The sequence below is a fragment of the Diabrotica virgifera genome, chromosome 8 (assembly GCF_917563875.1).
Source record: "Diabrotica virgifera virgifera chromosome 8, PGI_DIABVI_V3a".
NCBI lineage: Eukaryota > Metazoa > Arthropoda > Insecta > Coleoptera > Chrysomelidae > Diabrotica > Diabrotica virgifera.
The window spans coordinates 228,603,904-228,629,340 of NC_065450.1; the positions used below are offsets into that span (position 1 = coordinate 228,603,904).

At 30.4% G+C, this 25,437-nt stretch overlaps 2 protein-coding genes across 2 annotated transcripts in view; one reads left to right on the top strand and one right to left on the bottom strand.

Annotated features, from left to right (window-relative positions):
- Positions 1–17,930, bottom strand: part of LOC114342113 (tudor and KH domain-containing protein homolog) — a 47,466-nt gene extending 29,536 nt beyond the window's left edge. Inside the window, exons 1-3 of the mRNA XM_028292900.2 lie at positions 17,779–17,930; positions 8,642–8,966; positions 1,140–1,320 (exon numbers count right to left, since the gene is read on the bottom strand). Coding sequence (XP_028148701.1) covers positions 1,140–1,320; positions 8,642–8,966; positions 17,779–17,783 — 511 coding nt within the window. The 5' untranslated portion in view covers positions 17,784–17,930. The remainder of the gene's footprint in view (positions 1–1,139; positions 1,321–8,641; positions 8,967–17,778) is intronic.
- A 532-nt stretch (positions 17,931–18,462) lies between these two features.
- The window catches only part of LOC114342112 (serine/threonine-protein phosphatase 2A catalytic subunit beta isoform), a 40,021-nt gene continuing 33,046 nt past the window's right edge, over positions 18,463–25,437 (top strand). The window contains exon 1 of the mRNA XM_028292899.2: positions 18,463–18,756. Coding sequence (XP_028148700.1) covers positions 18,655–18,756 — 102 coding nt within the window. The 5' untranslated portion in view covers positions 18,463–18,654. The remainder of the gene's footprint in view (positions 18,757–25,437) is intronic.

Consider the following 25,437-nt stretch of genomic DNA (forward strand, 5'->3'; position numbering starts at 1 on the left):
TCTAAACGGCTTAAGATAGGAAAATGCGGTTTTCGCTGAAATGTTTTATTTTAGTGAAAGTTTTGTCTGAATGTATTGAATTTTTTATATCACTTTTAAATACGAAAAAAATGGCGGATTTTTGGAAAAAACGTTGTTGACTTTTTTTAATGGAACACCCAGTATATTTTTTTGTAAATTGAAAGAAAAGTCATTCACCTATCCAGCGATATAAAGTTTTTCAAAATCGGTAGTCAAATCACTGAGTAATTAATTTTTAAAATGAGCGGTGCAACGTGGATATCTCATACCTAAATAACATAACTAAACAAAATGATATTATGTTATGTGACTTCCACATTGCATCTCTCATTTTAAAAATTATTTGCTCAGTCATTTGACAACCGATTTTAAAATTTTTTATATCGCTGGATAGGTAAATGACCGTTTTTTCAAGCTACAAAAAAATATAATGGGTGTTTCAGTAAAAAAAAGTCAACGTTTTTTTTAAACTCCGCCATTTTTTATTTAAAAGCGATATAAAAAATGGTCATTTACTTAAAAACTTGAAAAACGGCCATTTACCCATCCAAAGATATAAAATGTTTTAAAATCGGTTGTCAAATGACTGAGCATTTAATTTTTAAAATGAGAGATGCAATGTGGAAATCACATAACATAATATCAATTTGCTTAGTTATGTTATTTAGGTATGTGATATCCACGTTGTACCTCTAATTTTAAAAATTAATTACTCAGTGATTTCACAAGTGATTTACTCAGTGATTTTGAAAAACTTTATATCGCTGGATAGGTGAATGACCTTTCTTTCATCAAAACAACGAAACTTCGACTTTCTTTCGAAAAAAGTCAACAACGTTTTTTTCAAAAATCCGCCATTTTACTTTTCGTATTTGAAAGCGATATAAAAAATTCAATCCATTCAGACAATACTTTTACTAAAATAAAACATTTCAGCGAAAACCGCATATTTCTATCTTGAGCCGTTTAGAAGTTATAGGCAGTTAAATGGGGGAAAATATAAGTGGACATCCGGTATAATACGGTTGTAGTTTCGTGTTGCAACAAAATTGAAAATGTTTATTCATTTTTAATCAAGAAACACTAGGTTAAATAACAAGTAAAAATCTATATCGTACCTTTCATCGTTACTCTCTTAGTATTCAAAGCTTTATCATCATCGGTGACAGTCACTTTAGCTCCAGACAGACTTTGTATTTCTCGAATCTTGTCTCCATTCCTTCCAATGACTTTACCTACGGATGCGAAAGGTATCCACATGTCTTGGCTTTCCAAAATTGGCTGATTGGTGATAAAATCCTGAAAAGAACATTGTGTATATTTATGTTGATTAAATCAAGTAAACAAATGCGACAAATTAATGATATTAGAACACAATAGTTACGTTTTCTCGACTTTGTTTTATGGAATGTAAGCTTGGACCTTGAATGCGGCATCAATGAAAAAACTAGAATTATTTAAGCTGTGGGTATATAGAAGAATTCTGAAAATATCATGGACAGAACATGCCAAAAACAAAGAGGTTCTGAGAAGGGTGAATAAAGAAATGAAAGTCTTAAATACTATCAAAACCAGAAAATTGGAATATCTCGGACATATTATATATAGAGAGAGATACAACTTGCTCCAGCTCATTATGCAGGGAAATATTCAAGGAAACAGGAAAAAGAAGCATAGGGGGAGGGTAGAATATCGTGGCTGCGCACCCTGAGAGAATGGTACGGATTGTACATCAAATGCACTTTTCAGAGCAGCCGTCTTCTAAAGTCCGAATAGCTATGATGATAGCTGACCTCCGTCGCGGAGATGGCACTTTTATATTACCACAATTGGCGCAAAAAATAGTCTGCAAAAATGCCATTTGCTGTAGTAGTTGTATGAAAATAATAGTGTGACATGATTATGTCACCCGACTGTTTTCAGCTCCTGGCCTATTTATTATAATTTAACAGAACCCTATTTGTTTGTGAATGCTTTTAAAAGGGAGACCTTTTTAACAGGTACACACCTCGATATTTCTTTTTCATTCTAGAAAATGCTTTATATTTATGTAAATAATCCTTCAATTGTTAAGAATTCTACATATTAGCATACACTCATCGTTTCCGGCACGTAGCGTAGTCTCCGAAAAACCTGATTTTACAAAGGGATGTCTCTGATACCATACGCTCCGGACAGTATGAATTGTTCATATTTAAAACCATTCATTAAAACCAATATTTTTCGGAAACTAAACGCTACGTGCCTGAAACGGTGAGTGCATGATAATATGTACAATTCTTTATTCTAGAATAAGATGAATTCTTCTGTAATAATCTTTCTTATTCTGGAACATTATAATAATGTATAAATAGGGGTTTTTGGAATTAGTAAGTTAGTTGTGAATTTGAAAACGTCGCGTCGGTGTATTTTGATATGTACCAGGCGCGGTATATTTTTAAATTTGTAATTAGATAAATTAGATTTGGTGTAATAAATAAATTAGATATCAGAGTTTGTAAAATAAAGGATATAAATTCAGTGTTTTTCACTTGTTTAGAAGTAAGTTATTAAAAATAAATAAAGTCAACTAAAACTAAACATTAGTGCCTAAAATATCATAGAAAAGTCAGTTTTGTAACAATAGTTTAGGAAAAGGATGTCAAAAAGAGATGTAAAGAGTACTTTTACAGTGAATTGAATGAAGAATTTGACAGAAAACCAGTTGAGTTAACAGACACAGTAACAGCAAAAATAAGAAACCAAAATAAGAAACGAAGAAGTAGAGCAAGCATTTCAAAAAAATACAGAAAGGTAAACGGTTGGACGAGATGACATTCCTGAGGAAGTGTGGACAGCTTTATTGAAGATAGGTACAAGTGGGCTAACAGGTTTGTTTAATAGAATTATGGAAATGGAACAAAAAATGTCAGATGCATATTAGTATCTGTTTACAAAGAAATGGAGATATAAAAATATACACAAACTACAGTTTTTTGGGGGAAACATATTTTAAAAGACAGCCGATGGAAATATATAGGAATATAGAAACACACATTTACATGGTGTTCAGTGATCTTAAGAAGGCATATGCTACGAGTTGGTTGAGAGATTATGTGGCGAGCTATCAAATCAAAGGAATCGCCAGTGAGCATGTGAATATTATAGGGGATATTTCTGAGGGAATGACAACTAGTGTTAGGGCAGATGTGGGAGAGACTAATACATTTCGTGTCAAGGTAGAGTGGCATCAGCACTCAGTGCTTAGTCTTTATTTATTCTCATTAATGTTGGATCAGGTAACTGGGAAACTACAGGGTAACATTCCTTGATGCTTAATGTATGTTGATAATATCATGTTGAGATGTTGTTAAGGCCATGGGTACATAATTCGCAAATATTTTACGACTATCCCTACTTTTTCTGTCTTTACACGGCAAATTACGTGTAGTAAAATTCACATTGGTATGGATATGTAAACATTACTAGAATGCCATTCTACTTGACAATGTTATCATTAACTTTAAAGAGATGGCTTTTGAATGCTCTTGGATAACTTATTTGTATAATTGCAAGTTATTAATTTACTTAATAAATGTGATAATTTTTTCACTAACTATGTATTCAGCGATTGTAATAATTTATATGTACAACAAAAACTAATACTCAATCGAGAAAAGAGGAAAAGTGTCAAAATGATTTTTTAATAATATATTGTTACTATGGAACGCTTACAATTTTGAACATCTTTAACAACAAAGTACTTGGATCACAGAATATATCCTGATGTACTCTCTGCTTAGATCTTCCATAAATAACAAACAATAAATAACTTTTTATTAAGTGCGCGTCTTAAATCAATTATTTATCAAATACACTATCAATATTATTTAATCAACAACTCAAATTATTTCCGATGCCATATCAAATTTAAAACTGTCACTGTCTTGTCATCATATTCTATTTGACTCAGTGCGTTGTACGACAAAGATAGCGAATGTTCGATTTGGAAAATATCACCACGGACATGGTGTCCATTTTTTTCGAATCCTGAAAAAACTAATAAATATTTTTAAAAAGTTTAAACGTAGAATGAACTAAATTATTATCGAGGGCCGAAAGTCCCTTAGAATAAATAAAAAGTTTCTTTTGAATGAGATATTTGAAATTAAAAATCACACTACATTTTCTCTTAGATTTTCACCCCTGTAACTTATTAAAATAAACATTATAGAAGTTTTCAGGAACTTTCGGCCCTCGGTAAGAACGTAATCTTTCATTCTGAGTTTAAATTTTTCAAAAATACTTATTAGTTTTCTCAGGATTCAAAAAAAATTAATCCCCATTTAAGTAGCATTGCAGCCAAAAATACGTACCCACCCCCTTAAGATAATAGCCTGTTCATTGAATTACTTACTTCTTGTTAAAGAATGTCAAAGTGAGATGGGTGTGTGCCCTAATTGTTCCTATAATCACTTAGGGGTCCGAAACCTGTGAGAGCAGCCTAGCTATCTGGTGTTAAGAGATAGAATACACAGTCCAATGACCAAAAAATCACTTAGAAAATCTTGTTTTATTGTTATATTAATAAAATGTACACAAAAAATAAATATTTACAATTATATAAATATATTATATCATATACTTCACAAGCTTACACGAATTCTCCCTGAAACAAAATTATCTTTTTTAAATGTTTTAGTTTTCAGTTGCTCAGGAAACAGGGTTGGGCTGATTAAAATCAAGTGATTAAAATCACGATTAAAATCATGATTTAAATCGCTTGATTTTTAAAATTAAAATCATGATTTAAATCAATTTTTTTCTTTTTTATTCAGAACCAGATAACAACATAATATAAAAGTTTTCTCAAAGATCAAAAGAAGTATCTGCTTTTAGCAAAAACAACAAAAAAGAAGTACAAAGAAGCAACTGTTTCAAGATTTCCGGCTCATCTTTTTGTGATAACCACCATTGTAGTCCGTTTACATTTTTTATTACTTCGTCCGAAAACATAACTTGCTTAAATGGAGCACTGCGGGCATTTAACTTTATTACTAAAGGTAACAGTCCAGTGTTTTCATATAACTCGTTAATTGTTTCTAAAGCTATATTCTTTTCTTCTGGTGTTAACTGGTATTTTGTTTTTTGTGGATTCAACATATACGCTATAAAATGATATGGCGTTAGTGCTTGCTTATATCGATTATTAAATTGTTGTGTTTTTTGTAATGGTAGTTCCACAGATTCATCAAAGATATATTGTACATGTTTCCACTGCTCTACAGCATCTGCGATAGTAGCATTTTTCCTCTGCACAGTATCAAGAGCAACTGATATAGGTTTTAAAATGTTTAAATAATCTTGCGCTGCATGTTTAATCGCAATATTTGAAACTTTTCGGGAAATAGTGGAATCAATCTCCTTTTTATTTTCTTCGCAGATTTTTAATATGATGTCCCACTGAGTGACATACATCTCTAAGCACTCGCCAAGGCTATTCCATCGCACATCGCTTGGAAGGACTAAAGCGCTGCCTCCTGCTTGACTGAATTTAGCTCTAGCCAAATGGTTATTTCGAAAATACTTAACAATTTGGACCACATGTTCTTTAACGTCTTTAACTTGAAAGTCCTTGCACAGTAAATTAAAAAAATGTGCAGAGCAGCCTAAGTTATAACTTTTGCGTTCGTTTTTTCTTCTAATGTTTTTCTCATAAGTGTCATATTTGCACTGTATAGCGAGTGTATAGGACAGAAGGAAAACAAATCGCGACAAGAATTTTCTCGCAAGAAGCGCGACAAATGCGTTGTCACAAGTTTTTGAGCCGCAAATTGTATTATAACTTTTAGACTTATACATTAAAATAATTAACAATAATTTCAAAGAATCAAAATGTTCAAATTTTATATTCAAATTTAAAAAATCAAATAAATCGTGATTTTTTAAAAAAAATCAATGGTTTTTGATTTTTTTAATAAAAATCAGATTTTGCCCCACCCTGTCAGGAAATAACTAAAAATGGTTACTTTGAATTGAATAATCAAATATATACAAATAAGAGTACAGAACTTGTCATGGACAATCCGTTAAGCCCATTACTATCAGATATTTTTATGGATCATCTAGAAACAAGGATTTCAAAACACCCCGTAGTCAAACAGTTTTACTATTGGTGGAGATACATTAACGATACACTTGTATGCTTTACAGGGACTAATAGGCACTTTACCTAAGTGCCTATTTAGTGTTGGAAAATTCTCGAGAATGAAAAATCGGAGAATATTCCCGAGAATCTCCAACATGAAGTAAAAACCACTTCTATGTAATTTTTATATTTATTAAAATTTAAAAATCCCAATGGATTGACTAAAATGTGTCCAATTCAGAACGTTTTCAGACCTATTGGTCCATCATCAGTGAATTTGAATACTTGCTAAATAGCCCCAGAACCAAACAATGGTTGAATTTACAATTCGAATTACATTATGTCAAATTAATATTGAACAGGCTAAAAGCCGATGTTAAAAGATATAACCTCCGGGGTTATATCTTTTATAAACTTAAACAACCATCTTAGGCCAACGTTGACTAACAAGTGAGAATATTCTCGATATGGAGAATTTTCTGAGAATGAACCTTATGACTCGCTTAGGGATATTGTTAAAGATGAAATAGGGTATTAAAAACCATTATATGAGACGAAACAACAGAGTTCTTTATATACAGTGAGCACGTAAAGGTTGGAATAAATTCATTTTCTCGAGAATGGGCAATTTTGGATATAAATCCCAAAACAGGTTAATTTTTATTTTTAACTTACGACTTTTTGGCATATATATCATACTAGTGACGTCACCCATCTGGGCGTGATGACGTCATCGATGATTTTTTTAAACGAGAATAGGGGTCGTGTAGTAGCTTATTTGAATGGTAATTCAATTCTCTATTCATTAATATAAACATTAACATTATTATTTATACAGGGTGTCAAAAAAACAATTTTTTTTAATTCAATTTATTGACATAAAACTGCTATCAGAAAACAGGAAAAATGTTTATTTAATATGTAAATAAATATTGATTTTTGCTTAAATTCAATATTAAAGCAGCCACCCACCTGCTTCTTGACAGTTTGAACATTTAATTTAAGCGAAAAGCAATGATTATTTTTCAAATAAACATTTTTTTCTTTTTTCTGTTTTCTGAGAGCATTAAAATGTATTTTGAATTAAATAAATTACATACATTCTTCTTTTTATGTCAATAAATTTAATTAAAAATTGTTTTTGAACAACCTGTATAAATAATTATGTTAATATTTATATTACTGAATAGAGAATTGAATTACCTTTCAAATGAGCTATCACACGACCCCTATTCTCATTTAAAAAAATCATGAATGACGTCATCACGCCCAGATGGGTGACGTCTCTGGTATGATATATCAATGCCTCAGAAGCCAATCGGTGTAAGTCAATAAGCGTTTAAAATGAGATACTAAGATGTTTCTGAATGCAGTTGCAGAAATATAAGTAATTATTAAAAACAAATAAACCGTATTTATTTATCATAATATGGGTAACATATTCATAAATACAAACAAGGAAATAATAATATTATTATATATATTAATGTGTGTTAAACTTCAATAAGTCATGTTTAGGGAAAATTGACTTACACCTTTTGACTTCTGAGGTACCCATATATGCCAAAAAGTCGTAATTTAAAAATAAAAATTGACCTGTTTCGGGATTTTTTCCAAACTCGTCCATTCCCGAGAAAATGAATTTATTCCAACCTTTACATGCTCACTGTATAAAAAATACAAAAACAACAGAAAAGACAATGAATTTGATAAAAAAATTAAATTTTCTCCTTAACAGCAAATAATCGATGTGGTGATCTAATCTGAAAAAGATGAGGCCTCAGATTCAGAACATGTTTATATCATTAGCTCATCCTGGTCAGCTACATTCTACATTTCAATGTACTGTCAATACAGCCATGTATTGGTCTATGTCTAGCAATTTTAACTTGTGAGCAATAAAAATTACCTTTCTAGCCCGTTTAGCCGTAAGCCGGTTTCTTTTAGAGGAGTGGATAAAACCATAAGTACTGAAACACCTTTCAGTCGCTGCACTGGATGAAGGCATGCTTTATATCAACTTATATTTTAGTTAATTTTGTTCCTAAACATGTACCTTTTCACCATATGATTGGGTCTAGTTTTTCAAATGATTTTAAAAAGTATGGTTTTCCAAAAAAATCACTTCCTAGACCAATAAAGTACCAAATCTGCCATTATTTAAGCTGAGTGATCACCATGCTTTAAAGTTACTAAATTATCTATAAGCTCAATTCCCTCAACTTGTTCTTCTCTGCTTAAATGAACACCATTCTAAATATTTGCACATTAATATAGCACCAAAACAATAAACACGGACACTGATTTTATCGGCAAGTAAGTGTTTGGGCTTCAAGAATAATAGTGTTTGGGATGCAAACAATATACTTATGGGTAGTTGTAAATATAGAAAAGTATAGAAAATTCTCGCTGAGAATTTTCTGGCGGAGAATATTTTCTTCTTACATCACTATGCCTATTAGTTCTAAGTGCCTATAATGTTAAATAACTAACCTGAATTAAATTTTCAGCAATATGACAAGCCTCCACAGATCCCCTGATGATGCAGATCCTATCCTCACTACCTTGTACTTCTCTAAAATTAATTCTAGTGCTTGATTGTTCTTGAATCTTCTTGATATTGTTGCCGTTCCTGCCTATCAAAGAGCTGACGATGTCCTTAGGAACTTTAATTTCGTATGTTTTAAATTTTGAAGCTTTGGCATAGGTATCTGTATAATCATCATCATCGTCTTTACGAAGAAGAAGATATAGAAAATATCCAGACAATCCACAAGCTGTTAGACCAAGGACCACTGTCAGTGACTTGGTGACGACACTGCAATAGGAAAAATGTAAACATTAAAACAATATACTTTCTATAGAAGGGTTATATTTTTCCAATGTGAAGCATTACAACTTTAAAGCATGTTCTTTCAAAGGCTGCTAATTAGATCTCATAGTTCTTATAAACAGAGTTGTGGTGAATTTTTTTAAAAAAGACACTAACTTTGTCCCATATTGTCCTAGGACAACTTTTTTATTAAATTATTGAAAAATTGTAAGCTTTCCAAATATGAAAAAATAATTTTCCTATAGGCAATGGTTAAAAAGTTATTCAAATTGTTTATAAGAAAAAATCGACATGTTTTTAAAAAATGATTTTGAAATATTTAAAATTAGTTTTCCCTATTTTTTTTTTAAATAATATTGATAGAATAAGCCTTCTTCTTTCATAAGCTACTCATAGATTTGCTGTAACTTCATTATTTTCTGACTTACATATATTGTTGCAAAAAAAATTGGTACATATAAACAAATAAAATAACTTTCAAACTATTTTACTGATATGTAGCTTTGAAATTTTGAGCTTGTTTTAATCAATGTCAGATAGTCCTGTCGCCAGGGGGGTACAACGGCCCCCTTAATTCAGATGGACTTACCCAAGTTTCTTTTTATATATTTTGACCCGCAGAATACGAATTTTTTGGGTAACAGTTGATCCGGATGTCGATAAGATTGTTATAGACAAAGAACTTGAGGAATTACATAACAGCGATTTCTCGCAAAACAAAACATCTTTTTGTATTTTTTGGGTCATTTTAAGCAAAAAATATCCCTATAAGTTTTTTCGTAGAATGCATAGTTTTCGAGATAACCGCGGTTGAACTTTCAAAAAATCGAAAAATTGCAATTTTTAAACCCGAATAACTTTTGATTAAAAAATAAAGTACCAATTCTGCTTACCGCATTTGAAAGTTTAAGTCAAATTATATCGGTTTTGATTATTTGCATTGCTAAAAATTTATTATTTTATTGTTAAACAAAGGTATAAACACCTAGTATGTGAGTGATGTTTTCTATGATTTCTCATTTAAAATCGAACGAGTAGGTAGAGTAGCTACAAGTGCAAGCGAGGCAATTTCTACGTAGCATTCGTTAAAACGCATGTATTAGGCACGGGAAACACTATGTGTTTATAGATTAGTTTAACAATAAAAAATTAATTTTTAGCAATGCAAATAATCAAAACCGATATAATTTGACTTAAACTTTCAAATGCGATAAGCAGAATTGCTACTTTATTTTTTAATCAAAAGTTATTCGGGTTCAAAAATTGCAATTTTTCGATTTTTTGAAAGTTCAACCGCGGTTATCTCAAAAACTATGCATTCTACGAAAAAACTTGTAGGAATATTTTTTGCTTAAAATGACCCAAAAAATACAAAAATATGTTTTGTTTTGCTAGATATCGCTGTTATGTAATTCCTCAAGTTCTTTGTCTATAACAATCTTATCGACATCCGGATCAACTGTTACCCAAAAAATTCGTATTCTACGGATCAAAATATATAAAAAAAAAACTTGGGTAAGTCCATCTGAATTAAGGAGGCCGTTGTACCCCCCTGGCGACAGGACTAAGACCCAACACTCGAAGTAATATGATAATAATACGCCAGTCAATGGGAGCATATTACCTCCGAATTCTATCCTACTACATGGATTTTAATGAAATTTTGGAAATAGCCTCTACTTATCTCCTAATTCAAAGTCTACCCTATGCTGATGTGTGCTTTTATCTTGGGGGTGGTTCCCTTCTCGGGGGTGGAAAATTTTTTCGTTAAAATAACCACGGAAGTACATAGAGAACCCAATTCTACGCAAAAACTGTTCTATAATTTTTTTTTGAAAACTCAATACTTTTTGAGTTATTCGTGGTTGAAAATTGGCCATTTTCATTAAAACATAACACCTTTTCGAACGGTTTTTCGCAAATACCTTGCATGCAAAAACTATGCATCTAACTAAAAAAACTATATAAAATATTTTTGTAGGTTATAAAAAAACAAACAGACGCTTGCCTTCACAAATCTTCCGCTTATAAAAGAAAAAGAGATATGGTAGGTGAAAAGAGTTTGTTTTTTTTTGGTACATTTTGTGGTGCTTGAAAAGAGCTTTAAAATGAGCAATATTAAAGATCCATTTTATTCAAACAAAGCGAGATATGCTGCAAACAAAATTGATAACTAATGTATTTTAAGAAAAAATGAGAAGTAATTTTAACCCCCATCCACCAAAATGTAAATGCATGGTTTTTCTTCTACAATACCTTTTATTATAGTGTTAAGTATTTATATTTCCAAAAAGTTGGACGGGGCTAAAATAAATGGTTTTTGAAAAAAAAAAGATCAAAATATAAAGCGCATTTTTAAATTTTCTTAAAAATCTTCCTTTTTCTCCATGTAACTTGAAAATGATAAGAGATACAGTAATGAAAAATAAAAACGAAATTGTTATCTAAAAGAACCCCACATTTTTGTGTGGTATATTTTTTTCGTATCTCTTATCATTTTTGAGTTACATGGAGAAAAAGGAAGATTTTCAAGAAAATTTAAAAATGCAATGTATAATTTGATCTTATTTTTTTCAAAAATCGTTCATTTTAAACCAGTCCAAATTTTTGGGCATAGAAATAACACTATAATAAAAAGTATCGTAAAAGCAAAACGATGTATTTTAATTCTGATGGATGAAGGGTTAAAATATACTTCTCATTTCTTCTTAAAATACATTAGTCATCAATTTTGTTGTAGCATATCTCGCTTAGTTTGAATGTAATCGACATTTAATATTGCTCATTTTAAATGCCTTTTCAAGCACTACAAAAGTTATTAGTATCATTATAGACCTAAAATCGAATATTTCTCTGTTATTTCAAATTGAATACACCGATTTGAGCATGCACCAAAAAAACAAACTCTTCTCACCTACCATATCTCTTTTTGTATTATAACTAGAGGATTTTGAAGGAACGAATCTCTGTTTTTTTTATAAGGTAAAAAAATATTTTGAATAGTTATTTTGTTAGATGCATAGTTTTTAAGGTATTCGCAAAAATCCGTCCGAAAAGGTGTCATTTTTTAATGAAAATGGCAAATTTTCAATTGACTCAAAAAGTATTGAGTTTTTAAAAAATAATTATAGAACAGTTTTTGCTTAGAATTAGGTTCTCAGGCCTCTTCCGTGGCTACTTTAACCAAAAAATTTTTCACCTCCGAAAAGGGGTGGAAACCACCCCCAAGATAAAAGCGCACATCGTCATAGGGTAGACTTTGTTTTTTAAGCTATTCCCTACTTACTGTGAAAATATCAAGTAAATCGATGTAGTAGGATGGAATTCAGAGCCAAATACCCTCATTGACTGCCCTATAAGATCGTTTTAAAAAAAAGTATTAACATTTACAAAAAACTGAAATTTCTGATTTATTTTGCTATTTTCTAAGCAACAAATAAGGCTAGAAACATTTAAGATTTTTATATGACATAAGTTTATTACTCTCAAATTTGTTTCAAATGCTTCACTTTTTGCTGATATACGGAAAAAGTTATTACTGACTGTTTTTTAACCTTAATTTGTTACTTAATAACTAAATAAGTCCAAAACAAGGTCAGACAAGTGAAACTGTATTGGAAGAAATAAATTATCTATTGAAATGAAAAATCCAGATATACTGGCAAAGCTAATCAGAAGGTAGCACAAAATCAATTGCAATAGAAACAGTTGTGTGACAAAGAGATTTCCTGTAAACCACACTATTCAACATTGCAGTAGAAGGAAAAGTCAAAACCAACAGCATTAAAGGAACTATAACCCATTCCCCAACACAAATAGTAGTATACGTAGAAGACATAGTTCTTATGGGAAGAGACAAGGAAATATTAAAAGAAGCAGGAAAAACCCTGGCAAATGAAGTATGGAAAAGAGGTCTAGAAATGAAGGAGAAATTATTAAAAGAAAATAAAAATCTAGCATTATTTTCGGTACCAATAGACCACCGTCATGCAGTTTTGTTATTATTTGGACTTTGTCTATCTGTTTTAACATAATTTAGTAGGGTGTACACTACCTACACTTTCTGCCAAGTGTGACAAGGATATGTCAAATAGTTTTAAAGTTTTTTTTCTCTGATTCTGGCTTTGGTTTAGAACTAGAACCTTTAGCCACGTAATTGTATAACTTATTACTAAGTCAGGGGAGTAATGTGTAGTGTGTGTGTTGAGTAAGTGTCTTGTTACTTTGCAAAGTCGACGTCATTGTCTTTGCAAAGAGACGCTAATTGTTTCCGAACGTCTGCGGTCCCTCCGGTGAGTATAGTTTTAAAGTACTGACTACAAATATTTTTTAAATTTTTAGATAAAACACCCTGTAACTCACTAAGGACCCACATTTTATATAAATGATTTGGGTTGAATCTCAATGTTTTGAGCCCGAGGATCTACAGTTGAAATACTAAAAGAGAAATCTACAGCAGAAATACTAAAAACCTACAGTTGAAAAACTAAGAGCTTTGGGTATTGTGGATCCCCTTCTTCAATGGATTTCGGAATTTGTTAGTGGCCGTACACAGGCAATTTGGAAAGTGGTACTTCAATTGAAATAACATTACCATCGGGAGTGCTGCAATGCACCCATTACTCCCAAGAAAGCCAATTACAATTGTTTATTATATAAATAACTTGCCATTAGCCTCTAAAAATGAAGTATCAGATTTGGGAATCTGGTTAGACACCAAACTGTCATTCTCAAGCCATATCAGTTAAGTAATAAACAGGGCGATGAAAGTACTGGGAATTATCCAACACACATCTGTAGACCTATCTTTGTTCACTTGTTCACTTTTAGAAGACTTTATTGTGGTCTCGTTAGGCCCATTCTAGAGTTTGGATCAGTTGTATGGTTCCCATCATACAACTGTTACATTGAACAGATTGAAAGAGTCCAAAATATTTTTGAGGATAGCAGCTTATAAGAGGATATGGGATAGAGGAATATGACTATCAGTGGGTAAGAGATAGTCTTAATTTACAAATACTTGAGTCAAGGAAGACATTGTTAGATTTATGTTTCCTACACAAAGTCATTAATGCTAGTGTAGATTGTCCTGAAAATTGTTATCCCTTGTTAATCTTAAAGTTCATTCAGACAGTCTGGAATCTTTTCAATGCCATTTCACCACACTAATTATGGTATCAATGAACCAACTACACGATTGGTCCAGAGTGCCAAGGGTCTGCCATGACAAATGGATATTTTTGACTCCAAAATTAGTTTATTTAAAAAACAATTAAAATGTATCTTATAATAAGTGATCTCTTTTACATCCCAAGCAGCACAATAAAAACATTTTAGTTTTATTTAAGGTTTATAAAGGTTTTATTGTGGTAAATAAGAAGATAATGGTTTTAAAGTTACCTTGTAGATACATATAATGACAGAACTTTAAAACTGTTAAGCATTTGTCACTAGTTTTAGGGCTGGTTGTTCGAACGCTAATCAAAAATGATCATTATCAAATATTTAATTACTGTCACAACTGTCAATGTCAACTTTCCTTTTATTGCTGAAAACATAATTATTGATTACAATTATGAAATTAGTTAATCAATTATGTTAATAATTGTTATGTTAATTGATTAACTAATCTCATAATCATAATCAATTATGTTTTGAGCAACCCAACCAAAGTTGACATTGACAGTTGTGACAGTAATTAAATATTTGATAGTGATCATTGTTGATTAGCGTTCGAACAACCGGCCCTTAAAGTATCTAATAAGTATCAAATAAGACTAATTAATCTTAATAGATAATTTGTCTTATTGTAGTTTTAAAATGGTTTATTCTCAGTTTACTTTAAAATTAATCAGTTTTATGAAGAACTTCCGGGCTGTTTGGTTTTATTAGATCCTAGTTTGTTACCTTTTAGTTTTATTGCAGTTTTAAAGATTCTCCTAATATGACTAATAAAACCTATTATTCAAACTACTTGATATCAAGACTATTATGTTAGTAAAACATATATCCCTTAAAACTGTTTAGTTTTCTTTAAAGTTGCTTTCTTAAAAGCAATTAGTAGGCTATATTAAAACCAAACGCTCTTAACTGAATCAATTTGGTTATCGTAAAGACTAAACTATGCTTCTTGTTAGAAACAATAAAACTAAACTCATCCCCCCTTCTTTCATGTCCAAAATGGCCGGGGTCGGCCATTTGTTTTAGAGCTAAACAGTGGTATAGTTTGTTGTAAAAAGTGGAAGTACAGTTAGTATGGAAGAAATAAGTCACAAGTACTTAAAATATAAAGGGACTGGTCATTTTAAAAGAAAAATACAACACACACAGCACTACGACGCCTCGATTATAGGTTAGATTCACATTAAAACTGAGTGGCATTATTGACACCAGCATTAAAACTAAACGGTTTTAATTCCAAGGCAACCTTGCTTTTATGTAGGATATTATACTCTTGAAGAGGTATAAAATAAAACCATTTAATCTTAACAGTTCTATGTCGATAGACCAAATAGTTTTATTTGGATTTCGGCCATATTGCTCTGTGGATATGCTGAAAGCCATGATAGATTGCAATATAAGGATTACATAAATATTATAAAAAAGCGACTTACAGACATAAATTCGTTTTATTTTAACATTAAAACATTAAAATTGTGGATAAAATTATTTTTCTTTCAAATTAATATTTTTCGGATTTAAATCTTTTTATTTTTATTTTTTTAATCGCCAAAAGTTAGAAATTTTAGGGTGTGTGAGTTATTTAGACCTATTTTTGTATATTAACATTATCAATAAAGTTGGGTGCCCAAGTGTTTTTCTACCCTGACTGTCCAAAATAACCAAGTACTTTTTATTATTTTATGGTTACAAATACGTATCTACCTATCATAACACATGTAAAAATTTGTTGGCCGATGTAGAGTATATGGGTTTAAAGAATCATTTAAAGTCTCCATTTAAGAAACCTTTTTAAGTTTGCTATAAAACTGCCTGCACTTAAAGTGTCTTTTAACATGGTTTTAAAAGCACCTTCACAGCAGCTTTAAAACAATTGCTTAAGACAAAGTTTTAAGAAGGTTTTTATTTTTGGTTTTATTGACCTCTTTCAGAGTAGGCCCTTTTATGCTGAAAGCGGTTTTATTGCAACCTTAAGGTTTACTTAAAATCCAATTGGTTTTAATGTTAGTTTTATTCTAGTTTTAAAACATCCTTAAAAGACTTAATAAATCTGTTCGGTGCTACTTGGGATGTCAACCCTAGTCTGAGGACCTCTCTGCCTTATTTACATATGAAGACAACACGGAAGAAAGGCGAAATGTCAATTTTTTATTATTTTTGGTTCAGAGCAGCAATATGTAGGTTTTTAGTAGTAGTTTTATGTGAGTCATTCAAACATGGGAAAAAGACGAATCCTCATAGCTTAAAACACGTTATAAAATTCTCCGTACAGGGAAGAAAGGCGAGTGGTTTCAATTTCAAACTCGATTTTCTCGAATTAACCTTTTTGTGACATTTCACCTTTCTTCCGTGTGGTCTTCATATATATGAACAGGAATAAAAAAAAGTTGTGAGTGGCTAAATTACACCCAGTCAATGCCATAAAAAAAACAAAAAAATCCTATACTAAAATTCAATAAACGATGCAGTAGACATAAACATTAGATGTTGACGATGTCGTCACTAACAGAATAGAGATGGCTATTTCGTTTAATTTTTCAATTTTCTTGAAACATCGTTACATGCATAATCGCTTAAATTATTCATTAATTTAATTAATAGGATTATTTTTTCACTAATTATGTATTCAGTGATTACAATAATTTATATGCTATACAATAAAAACTGAGAATCAGGAAAAGAGAAAAAGTGCTAAAGTGATTTTAATAATGTATTGTTACTATTGAACGAGTATATAGATTTTGAACATTTTTAACCATTAAAATCGTTGTTTACATAACCTGCATCGCTTATTGAAATTTAGTGTAGCCTATCATTGGTAGCTGTGTTAAAATTTGTTATAGTTTATTACTCTGAGCTGTTTGATATTTAAAACATTTATTGTTAAGCTGTAGCTTTGTTAAAACTTTTATAAATGGATGCCGTTAATAAATAAATAAATAAATAAATCAATATTTCCAATTATTAAACAGCCTGTATACATCTACAATAAGTAATATAAATAATTTAACAATCAAGCAAAAGTCCACATCCTTGATCTAGGGATCAGGTTTTCTCTAGCTTGGTTGGTTACTTTAGAATATAAAAACTTATATTTGAACTATTTTTGTAAGCTCTACAAACTGAAACCATATGAATTATTAGAGAGAAAACTTCACTGATCTGTGACAATTTTAAACAGGTGATAATTTATCAAAACTCTGTTTTCTCAAGTTATATAAAAAGACCTTCACACATCAATAATAGATGATGACCTCATGCAGAACAATTAAAATGTAAGTGTATGGTGAGATTTATAAGATAATATAATCCCTCAAAACAAAAATATAAACCTGATAAACAAATCTGTAATCACTGTTTAAAATATCCCAAATTGAGGAAACACATTTTTTGCAGAATACCCCTAATTCATAAATTAATGGTACTTAACTTTAAAAGGTTATAAAATAATTACAGTTAATTACCTCATTATATATCTGCTTAATGTAATAATTAATATAAATTTAAACATAAAAAATAATAAAAGGAAAATTAAGTAAAAAATGTAGGTATATAAGGTTATGTTTCACTGCCTATTTCTTTTATTATAAATTATCCATAAAGATTATATACTCACCCCATAATTGGCAAATATTGTTTAATTTGTCACAAACAATCAACACTTTCTTCTGAATAAATTTAAGTAAAATAAAAATTCCTGAAATTCTAAATTCACTACCTTCACCTGTGCTCTATTATTACTACATACTACATACACAGAACCACACCAAATGACACATGACACTAGTCAGATATGATGTTCTATGAAAACTGACACATACGTAATATTGGTTGCATATCTTTAAGGTGTAATTTCGCTTAAAAAATTCAAATCAAACAATTTAAATTAGCTACAAATTGAACAACCAGAATCATAAAAGCATTATGCTTAATAACATGTAGTCAAACTATTCAGCGTTTTACAAATAAGTACCAGAAGTTAATTTTGCAAATATAATAAATAAATAAATAGTCACCTGACGTCATAAAGTAAACGATCAGCTGTTTGCCTAAAATTCCCTCAAAATTTAAAATGCTCTCTGTTATCGACCTGTCAAAATTCCTTTTGAAATCTGGAAAACTAATCAAAAGAATAAAACAATGAAAAGCACAAATGTGTCTAAAGCTGAGAAAATGCCATCTCAAAAAGTATCTCCTGCTGCTGAACCGGCGGAAAAAATGGAAAAGAATACGGTAAGAATAAATGATTACGTTTTATTCGAATTTGCCGCCCGAGCATATATCGCCCCTCTCCAATTCTGCCATTTTATCAGTTCTATGATCTTCTATGCTAAGATATCGCCATTTTGGTGTGTTGTATTTGTAATTAGAAAAAGATTTACCAAATGATAGTACTAACGAGGAATATAAATAATTAAGTTGGTGTCCAGTTTGTGCATTCATCTGTTAGTAATTTAATTATTTTATTTTAAAGATAAAAAACATTGTAATAATGGACGATAAGGCGTCGTGTAAGGAGCTGGATGGATGGATAGAACAGTTAAATGAATGCAAGCAATTAACGGAAAATCAAGTTAAAACACTATGTGATAAGGTAAGTCCCCTTGTTTTAATCCTCTTTTTGTCGTTTCATGTTTATGGAGAACTGTGCTTATTTTCTCGGGAATAGATTACTCATCAATGTAATTATGAAGTATCCACAACCTAGTTCCTAACGTTGAGTTCCATAATTTTAGATTATAGATTATTTTTAGATCAATTTTTTATCCGGCTTCATGCTTTATTGTGGTTTTTGTATGTTTTAAGAAAGATATTATGATTGAGTAACACAAACAACGTGTTTTTTTGAGTGGGCAGCCAGTACAGGGGTGTTTCCTTGTTTTGAATATTAACCTATTTTACTTTTACTTTCCACGACGTTAAGATTTTAAAATAAAAATGCTTTAAAGTCAAGTAACACAAGTTGAAATTGTAATAATGGGTTGTATTGGGTGTTCCAAATATACGTAACATCTAACTTTAATTACTATTTTTGATCAAGCATTCTATTAGTTTAATGGACCATTGAAGTCAAAAAACGCGTAAATATGTTTCAAAAGAAATATATAAATAGAATGTCATAAATCTCGATTGTTTTGTTTGCATTTTTATATAACCCTTACCATAAATAAATAAGGATTGGGAGGGAAATGAAAGCAACAAACTATAATAAAATGTATGTCATTTTCAAGTAGTTTTTAGAAGGTTTTTTTTATTAAATTTGTTATGATATTGCACTCTGATCTGTAGTTTAATCAAGAACTGCATCCCTGGCCAAATTATTTTGTCCACATATGAATTTTTATAAAAACTATACACTAAGCATCAAAATTTGATGAGTTCATTTTTGATGTCTCTGTAAATGAGACATTTTTGATGTCTCGTATTTCCTAAACCTGTTGTCTGATTTTAGTGATTTTTTAGTATATTATAGCTTTATTCTTCAAGAATATCGATTTAATAATTAATAGTATTGCTAAACAGGTAAGTGTCATTGTATACCGGGTGTAACAATGATAGTGTGTTTTTCCTCAAAGTTTGAAACACCCTGTGGAATATTCTAGTGGTGTATATATAAGATATTGAAATTAAAACTCAACTGTAGCCTTAGGCTTTCTTAACATTTTGCTTTTTGGTTTGTTCGTTTATGTGGGATCAGAAAAAAGTTAGGTGCTTTAACAACTAGCCATGTTATTCATCAATACAGGTTGTTTCTAAATAAGTGCGACAAAATTTAAGGAGTAATTCTGCATGAAAAAGTAATGACTGTTTGCTTTCTAAATGTATGTCCACAAACACTTCGTTGCTGAAATACGGGATGTTGAATTTTTTCTTACAAACTGACGATTTATTTATTGCTCTAAAACAGGTTGAGATATGCAAATGAAATTTGGTAGGTTTTAAGAGGTAGTTATTGCGCATTTTTTGACATACAACTAAGAATTTATATTCACCATTGGTGTGCATATGGGATGTATCTAAAATGTTTATACCCTTATGCACGCCAATGGTAAATATAAAATTCTTATGTCAAAAAATGAACAATAACTACCTCTTAAAACCTACCAAATTTCATTTGCATATCTCAACCGGTTTTAGAGCAATAAATAAATCGCCAGTTTGTAAGAAAAAATTCAACATCCTGTATCTCGGAAACAAATCATTTGGGGACATATGTTTATAAAGTAAGCAGTCATTATTTTTTCATGCAGAATTTAAAGTTTGCCACACTTATTTAAAAACACTCTGTATTGATGAATAACATTGCTAGTTGTTAAAGTACCTAACTTTTTTATGATCCAACATAAGCGAATAAATCAAAAAGCAAAATGTTAAGAAAGCCTAATGCTACAGTTGAGTTTTAATTTAAATATTTTATATACGCTAGAATATTCCACAGGGTGTTTCAAGCTTTGAGGAAAAAACACACTATTACCACAGCTATTTCTCAGTCGGAATTATTATTTTTAATTAGTTGGTTTGATTTAGATGAGCATGAGACATGACAGTTCAAATAAAACACTAGATAACTATAGATAATATAATGTCAACAAAATTTTAAGTCCCTTTTTACATACAAATATTAATTTTGATTTCAATAGTTTATAAGAACAAAAGTAAGTAATTAATTTAAAAAAATAAACCAGAACCAGCTGTTTCCTTCACATAAATATAAAAATCATTGTATTTTAGTCCCCTTTTTAGACCCCTTAACCCAATCTAAATTGTACCTTGTTCTTTCTTGTTTTCTCCCATAAAATAAAATAAAATCTATTACCGTCCTTATTTTCTTCAATAAAAAAATCATTTGCCTGGATAAACACACTGCAATCTTCCTTAAATTTTGTCAAAATGTCAAAAGGTTAAACGTCAAATATAGAACTTCTAAATAAATCTGCCAAATGTATTATTTCTATTCTACTAAATAAATTATGTACTTCTATTGCCACTTCTTCAAAGCCCCAGGATCGAAAAACACATACATTTACTGTACTACCGGAACACCCTAGCAAAAGAAAAAGAAAATAAAAATAACTGAACTAACTTCTTAAAACTGAGAACCAATAAACTGAACAAAAATGACTTCAGCTTACCTTTAACATACAAAAGGGTCTATTACACGACTCTCAGCCTGGCCATTAATAAACATCGAATTAATCTCTAGAGGATTTTCCAAGACAAATCTTTACGTGCCCCAAATTTCCAGCACACCAACGGATACCTCAATAAGAGAATTCCCAGTACATCCCACCAAAGGATTGAAAAAGTACCATTTCAATTAAAAAAAAACTGGGAATCCAAATCGCCGACCAGGCTTCAAGTGCTTTCTCAAAAATGTTTATTGAAAAGAATGAACGTTGTTGATTTTCTAACAAGGCGTTCAAAACAAAAAACTCTACAACAAAAATCTTCTCTCACTGACTCACACAAAAAGCATATACATCCAAACATACAAATTATACATCCTCCAAGGACAAAATAATCGTTTATAAACAACCAAAACTCAACAAACGTTACTACTAAATTTTCAACCGTAATACTATCATTGTTACAACCGGTATACAATGACACTTACCTCTTTAGCAATAATATTATTACGTCGATATTCTTGAAGAATAAAGCTATAATATACTTAAAAAATCACTCAAATCACTCAACAGGTTTATGAAATACGAAACATCAAAAATGTCCCATTTTTAAGGTGGTGGTAAGTTTTCCATAATTTCATGCGTTAATTATGAGTTCCATAATTTTAGATCATATAGTAATGAGTGTGCTAATAACCGGCAAAATAACGTAAAAGATGGAAAACATGATACATTGTGAAATAAAAAGAGATGAAACTAGTTCAGGTGGAAATTGTCGATATAAACATGTAAATAACCTTATATTACATAATTTCTCACCTTTAGATGTCTGTGACAGGAGTATTTTATAAAATTCTCCTGTCACACTGACAGTTGTCATCTTCCTACGATATGTCTAAAGGTGGGAAACTATGTGTTGTAATGTTAATTTATATATTTATATCGATAATTTCCACCTCTACTAGTTTTATCTCGTTTTACTTCACAATGTATTTTGTTTTTCATCTTTGCGTTATTTTGCTGGTTATAAGCGCACTCATCACTGTAGATTATTTTTACATCAATTTTTATCTGGCTTCAAGCTTTATGTTTTAAGAAAGGTGTTATGATTGAGTAACACAAACAACGTGTTTTTTTGAGTGGGCAGCCACTACAGGGGCGTTTCCTTGTTTTGAATATTAATCTATTTTACCCTTACTTTCCACAACATTTAAGATTCTAAAATAAAATTGCTTTAAAGTCAAGTAACAAGTTGAAATTGTAATAATGGTTTATATTGGGTGTTCCAAAAATACGTAGCATCTAACTTTAATTACTATTTTTGATCAAGCATTCTATTAGTTTAATGGACCATTGAAGTCAAAAAACGCGTAAAGATGTTTCAAAAGAAATATATAAATAGAATGTCATAAATTTCAATTGTTTTGTTTGCATTTTTATGTAACCCTTACCATAAATAAATAAGGATTGGGAGGGAAATGAAATCAACAAACTATAATAAAATGTATGTCATTTTCAAGTAGTTTTTCAAGTTTTTTAGAAGGTTTTTTTATTAAATTTGTTATGATATTGCACTCTGATCTGTAGTTTAATCAAGAACTGCATCTCTGGCCAAATTATTTTGTCCACATATGAATTTTTATAAAATCTATTTCATTATTTACCTATATTTAAAAAAAATAGTTTTAAATTTAATTTTTTATATACATTAATTATAGTAGGTTTGTTCTAGCATCAGTTTAAAATGGTTTGAAACCATCAGCTAATAGGCGACCAGCGCGAGTAGAGGGGATAGCATTGGTGATTGTATTATGTTCTCTCAGTGACCAACTGTTTACTGACGGTTTCTGACTAGTTTGACTGTTTGCTAGAACAAACCTATAATCTCTCTCTAATGCCTTCCCTCCCTGTGAAGTATTCGGTGCTCTTGTGCTTCTTAGCCAAAAGTGAGAGATGACTGATTGACAGGATCAGCACAACCTCTTGTTTTATTCTTTTGAAATTCCCTATATAAGTCTTTTCCATTCCTCTTTTTCTAGCTCTCCGTTTGACCTCTGTCCATTTAAGGCCAATTCTTTCATGATCTCTTGTTACAGTTCTTCTCCAGCTATTATCAGATCTTCTTATTTATTTCTTTATTTTAATTGTGACTGTTATTTTCTCTTGATTTGTTTTTATTCATAGATTTTCTACATAGTAAGTCTCCTTGTTTGTCACCTCTTTTTTGTTGTTTTATGTTTAACACATTCGCGGACACGCTGTCATTTTATACACGTATTCTTATGGAGTAAATGACTTCATATGCAGTCATGACCGCGAATGTGTTAACAAGAACTGTGCTCATTTTCTTGGGAATAGATTACCTATCAATGTAATTATAAAGTATCCACAGCCTAGTTCCTACCATTGAGTTCCATAATTTTAGATTATATAGTAATGAGCTTGCTAATAACCCGCAAAATAACGCAAAAGATGGAAAACATGATACAGGTGGTTCCTAAAAAACTGATACGACTCTTAAAGAGTATTTTGTAGAAAATTGAGCAGTGTATTTTGAAGATAAAATTTGTTATTTACATACTGTCACTGTCACTGCCAAATCTTTGCCAAAAATTTGTCAGATAATTCTATTCAACCTCAAAAAATAGCTCCACATGCTAGCAAAGAACTAAAACCAAGAATTGTAACGAAATTATAAGATATGACTATCTGCCATAGAGAACCATTTTAATGTAAGCAGAACAACAGTTTTAAAACAATTCTTACTTTACTGTATTGTTGAGTTAAGTCGTTTGTTTTATTCCTTAATAATATTAAAAATAATAACAACAGCAGTACAACAACCCTATTTTATGTAAAAACTATAATTTATATACTCTTTATAAAATGCAGGAATTCAAAATAATATCAAAATTTAGTAATAATTATTACAATTTATGAATTAACATATGTTGTCAGCTGTTTGTTGTTTGTTTGTTTATTTTATTATTTGTCTGTCATAATAAATATAATATAATGTAAGAGTAATCAAAATTTGATTGGTCGGTATTCAATACACTGCTCAAAATGATCAAATCTTACTAAGAGTCGTATCAGTTTTTTAGGAACCAGCTGTACATTGTGAAATAAAAAGAGATGAAACTAGTTGAGGTGGAAATTATCGATATAAACATATAAATTAACCTTATATTGTGACAGGAGTATTCTATAAAATTCTCCTGTTACAGTGACAGTTGTCATACTCCTACGATATGTCTAAAGGAGGGAAACTATGTATTGTAATGTTAATTTATACATTTATATCGTTATTTTCGACCTCTACTACAATCAAAATTTGATTGGTCGGTATTTAATACACTGCTCAAAATGATCAAATCTTACTAAGAGTCGTATCAGTTTTTTTAGGAACCAGCTGTACATTGTGAAATAAAAAGAGATGAAACTAGTTGAGGTGGAAATTATCGATATAAACATATAAATTAACCTTATATTGTGACAGGAGTATTCTATAAAATTCTCCTGTTACAGTGACAGTTGTCATACTCCTACGATATGTCTAAAGGTGGGAAACTATGTGTTGTAATGTTAATTTATACATTTATATCATTATTTTCGACCTCTACTAGTTTTATCTCGTTTTACTTCACAATGTATTTTGTTTTCCATCTTTTGCGCACTCATCACTGTAGATTATTTTTAGACCAATTTTTATCTGGCCTCAAGCTTTATTGTGGTTTTTGTATGTGTTTTAAGAAAGATATTATTGTTGAGTAACACAAACATGTTTTTTGAATGGTCAGCCACTACACAGGGCTACTCCTTGTTTTGAATATTAACCTATTGTACTTTGACTTTACACAACATTTAAGACAACATTTAAGATTTTAAAATAAAAACGCTTTTAAGTCAAGTAACACAAGTTGAAATTGTAATAATGGGTTGTATTGGGTGTTCCAAAAATATGTAATATCTAACTTTAATTACTCTTTTTTAATCAATCATTCTATTGGTTTAATGAACCTTTGAAGTCAAAAAACGCGTAAATATATTTCAAAAGGAATATATAAATGGAATATATATCTCACTACTTGTTTTGTTTATATTTTTATATAATCCTTACCATAAATAAATAAGGATTTGGAGTGAAA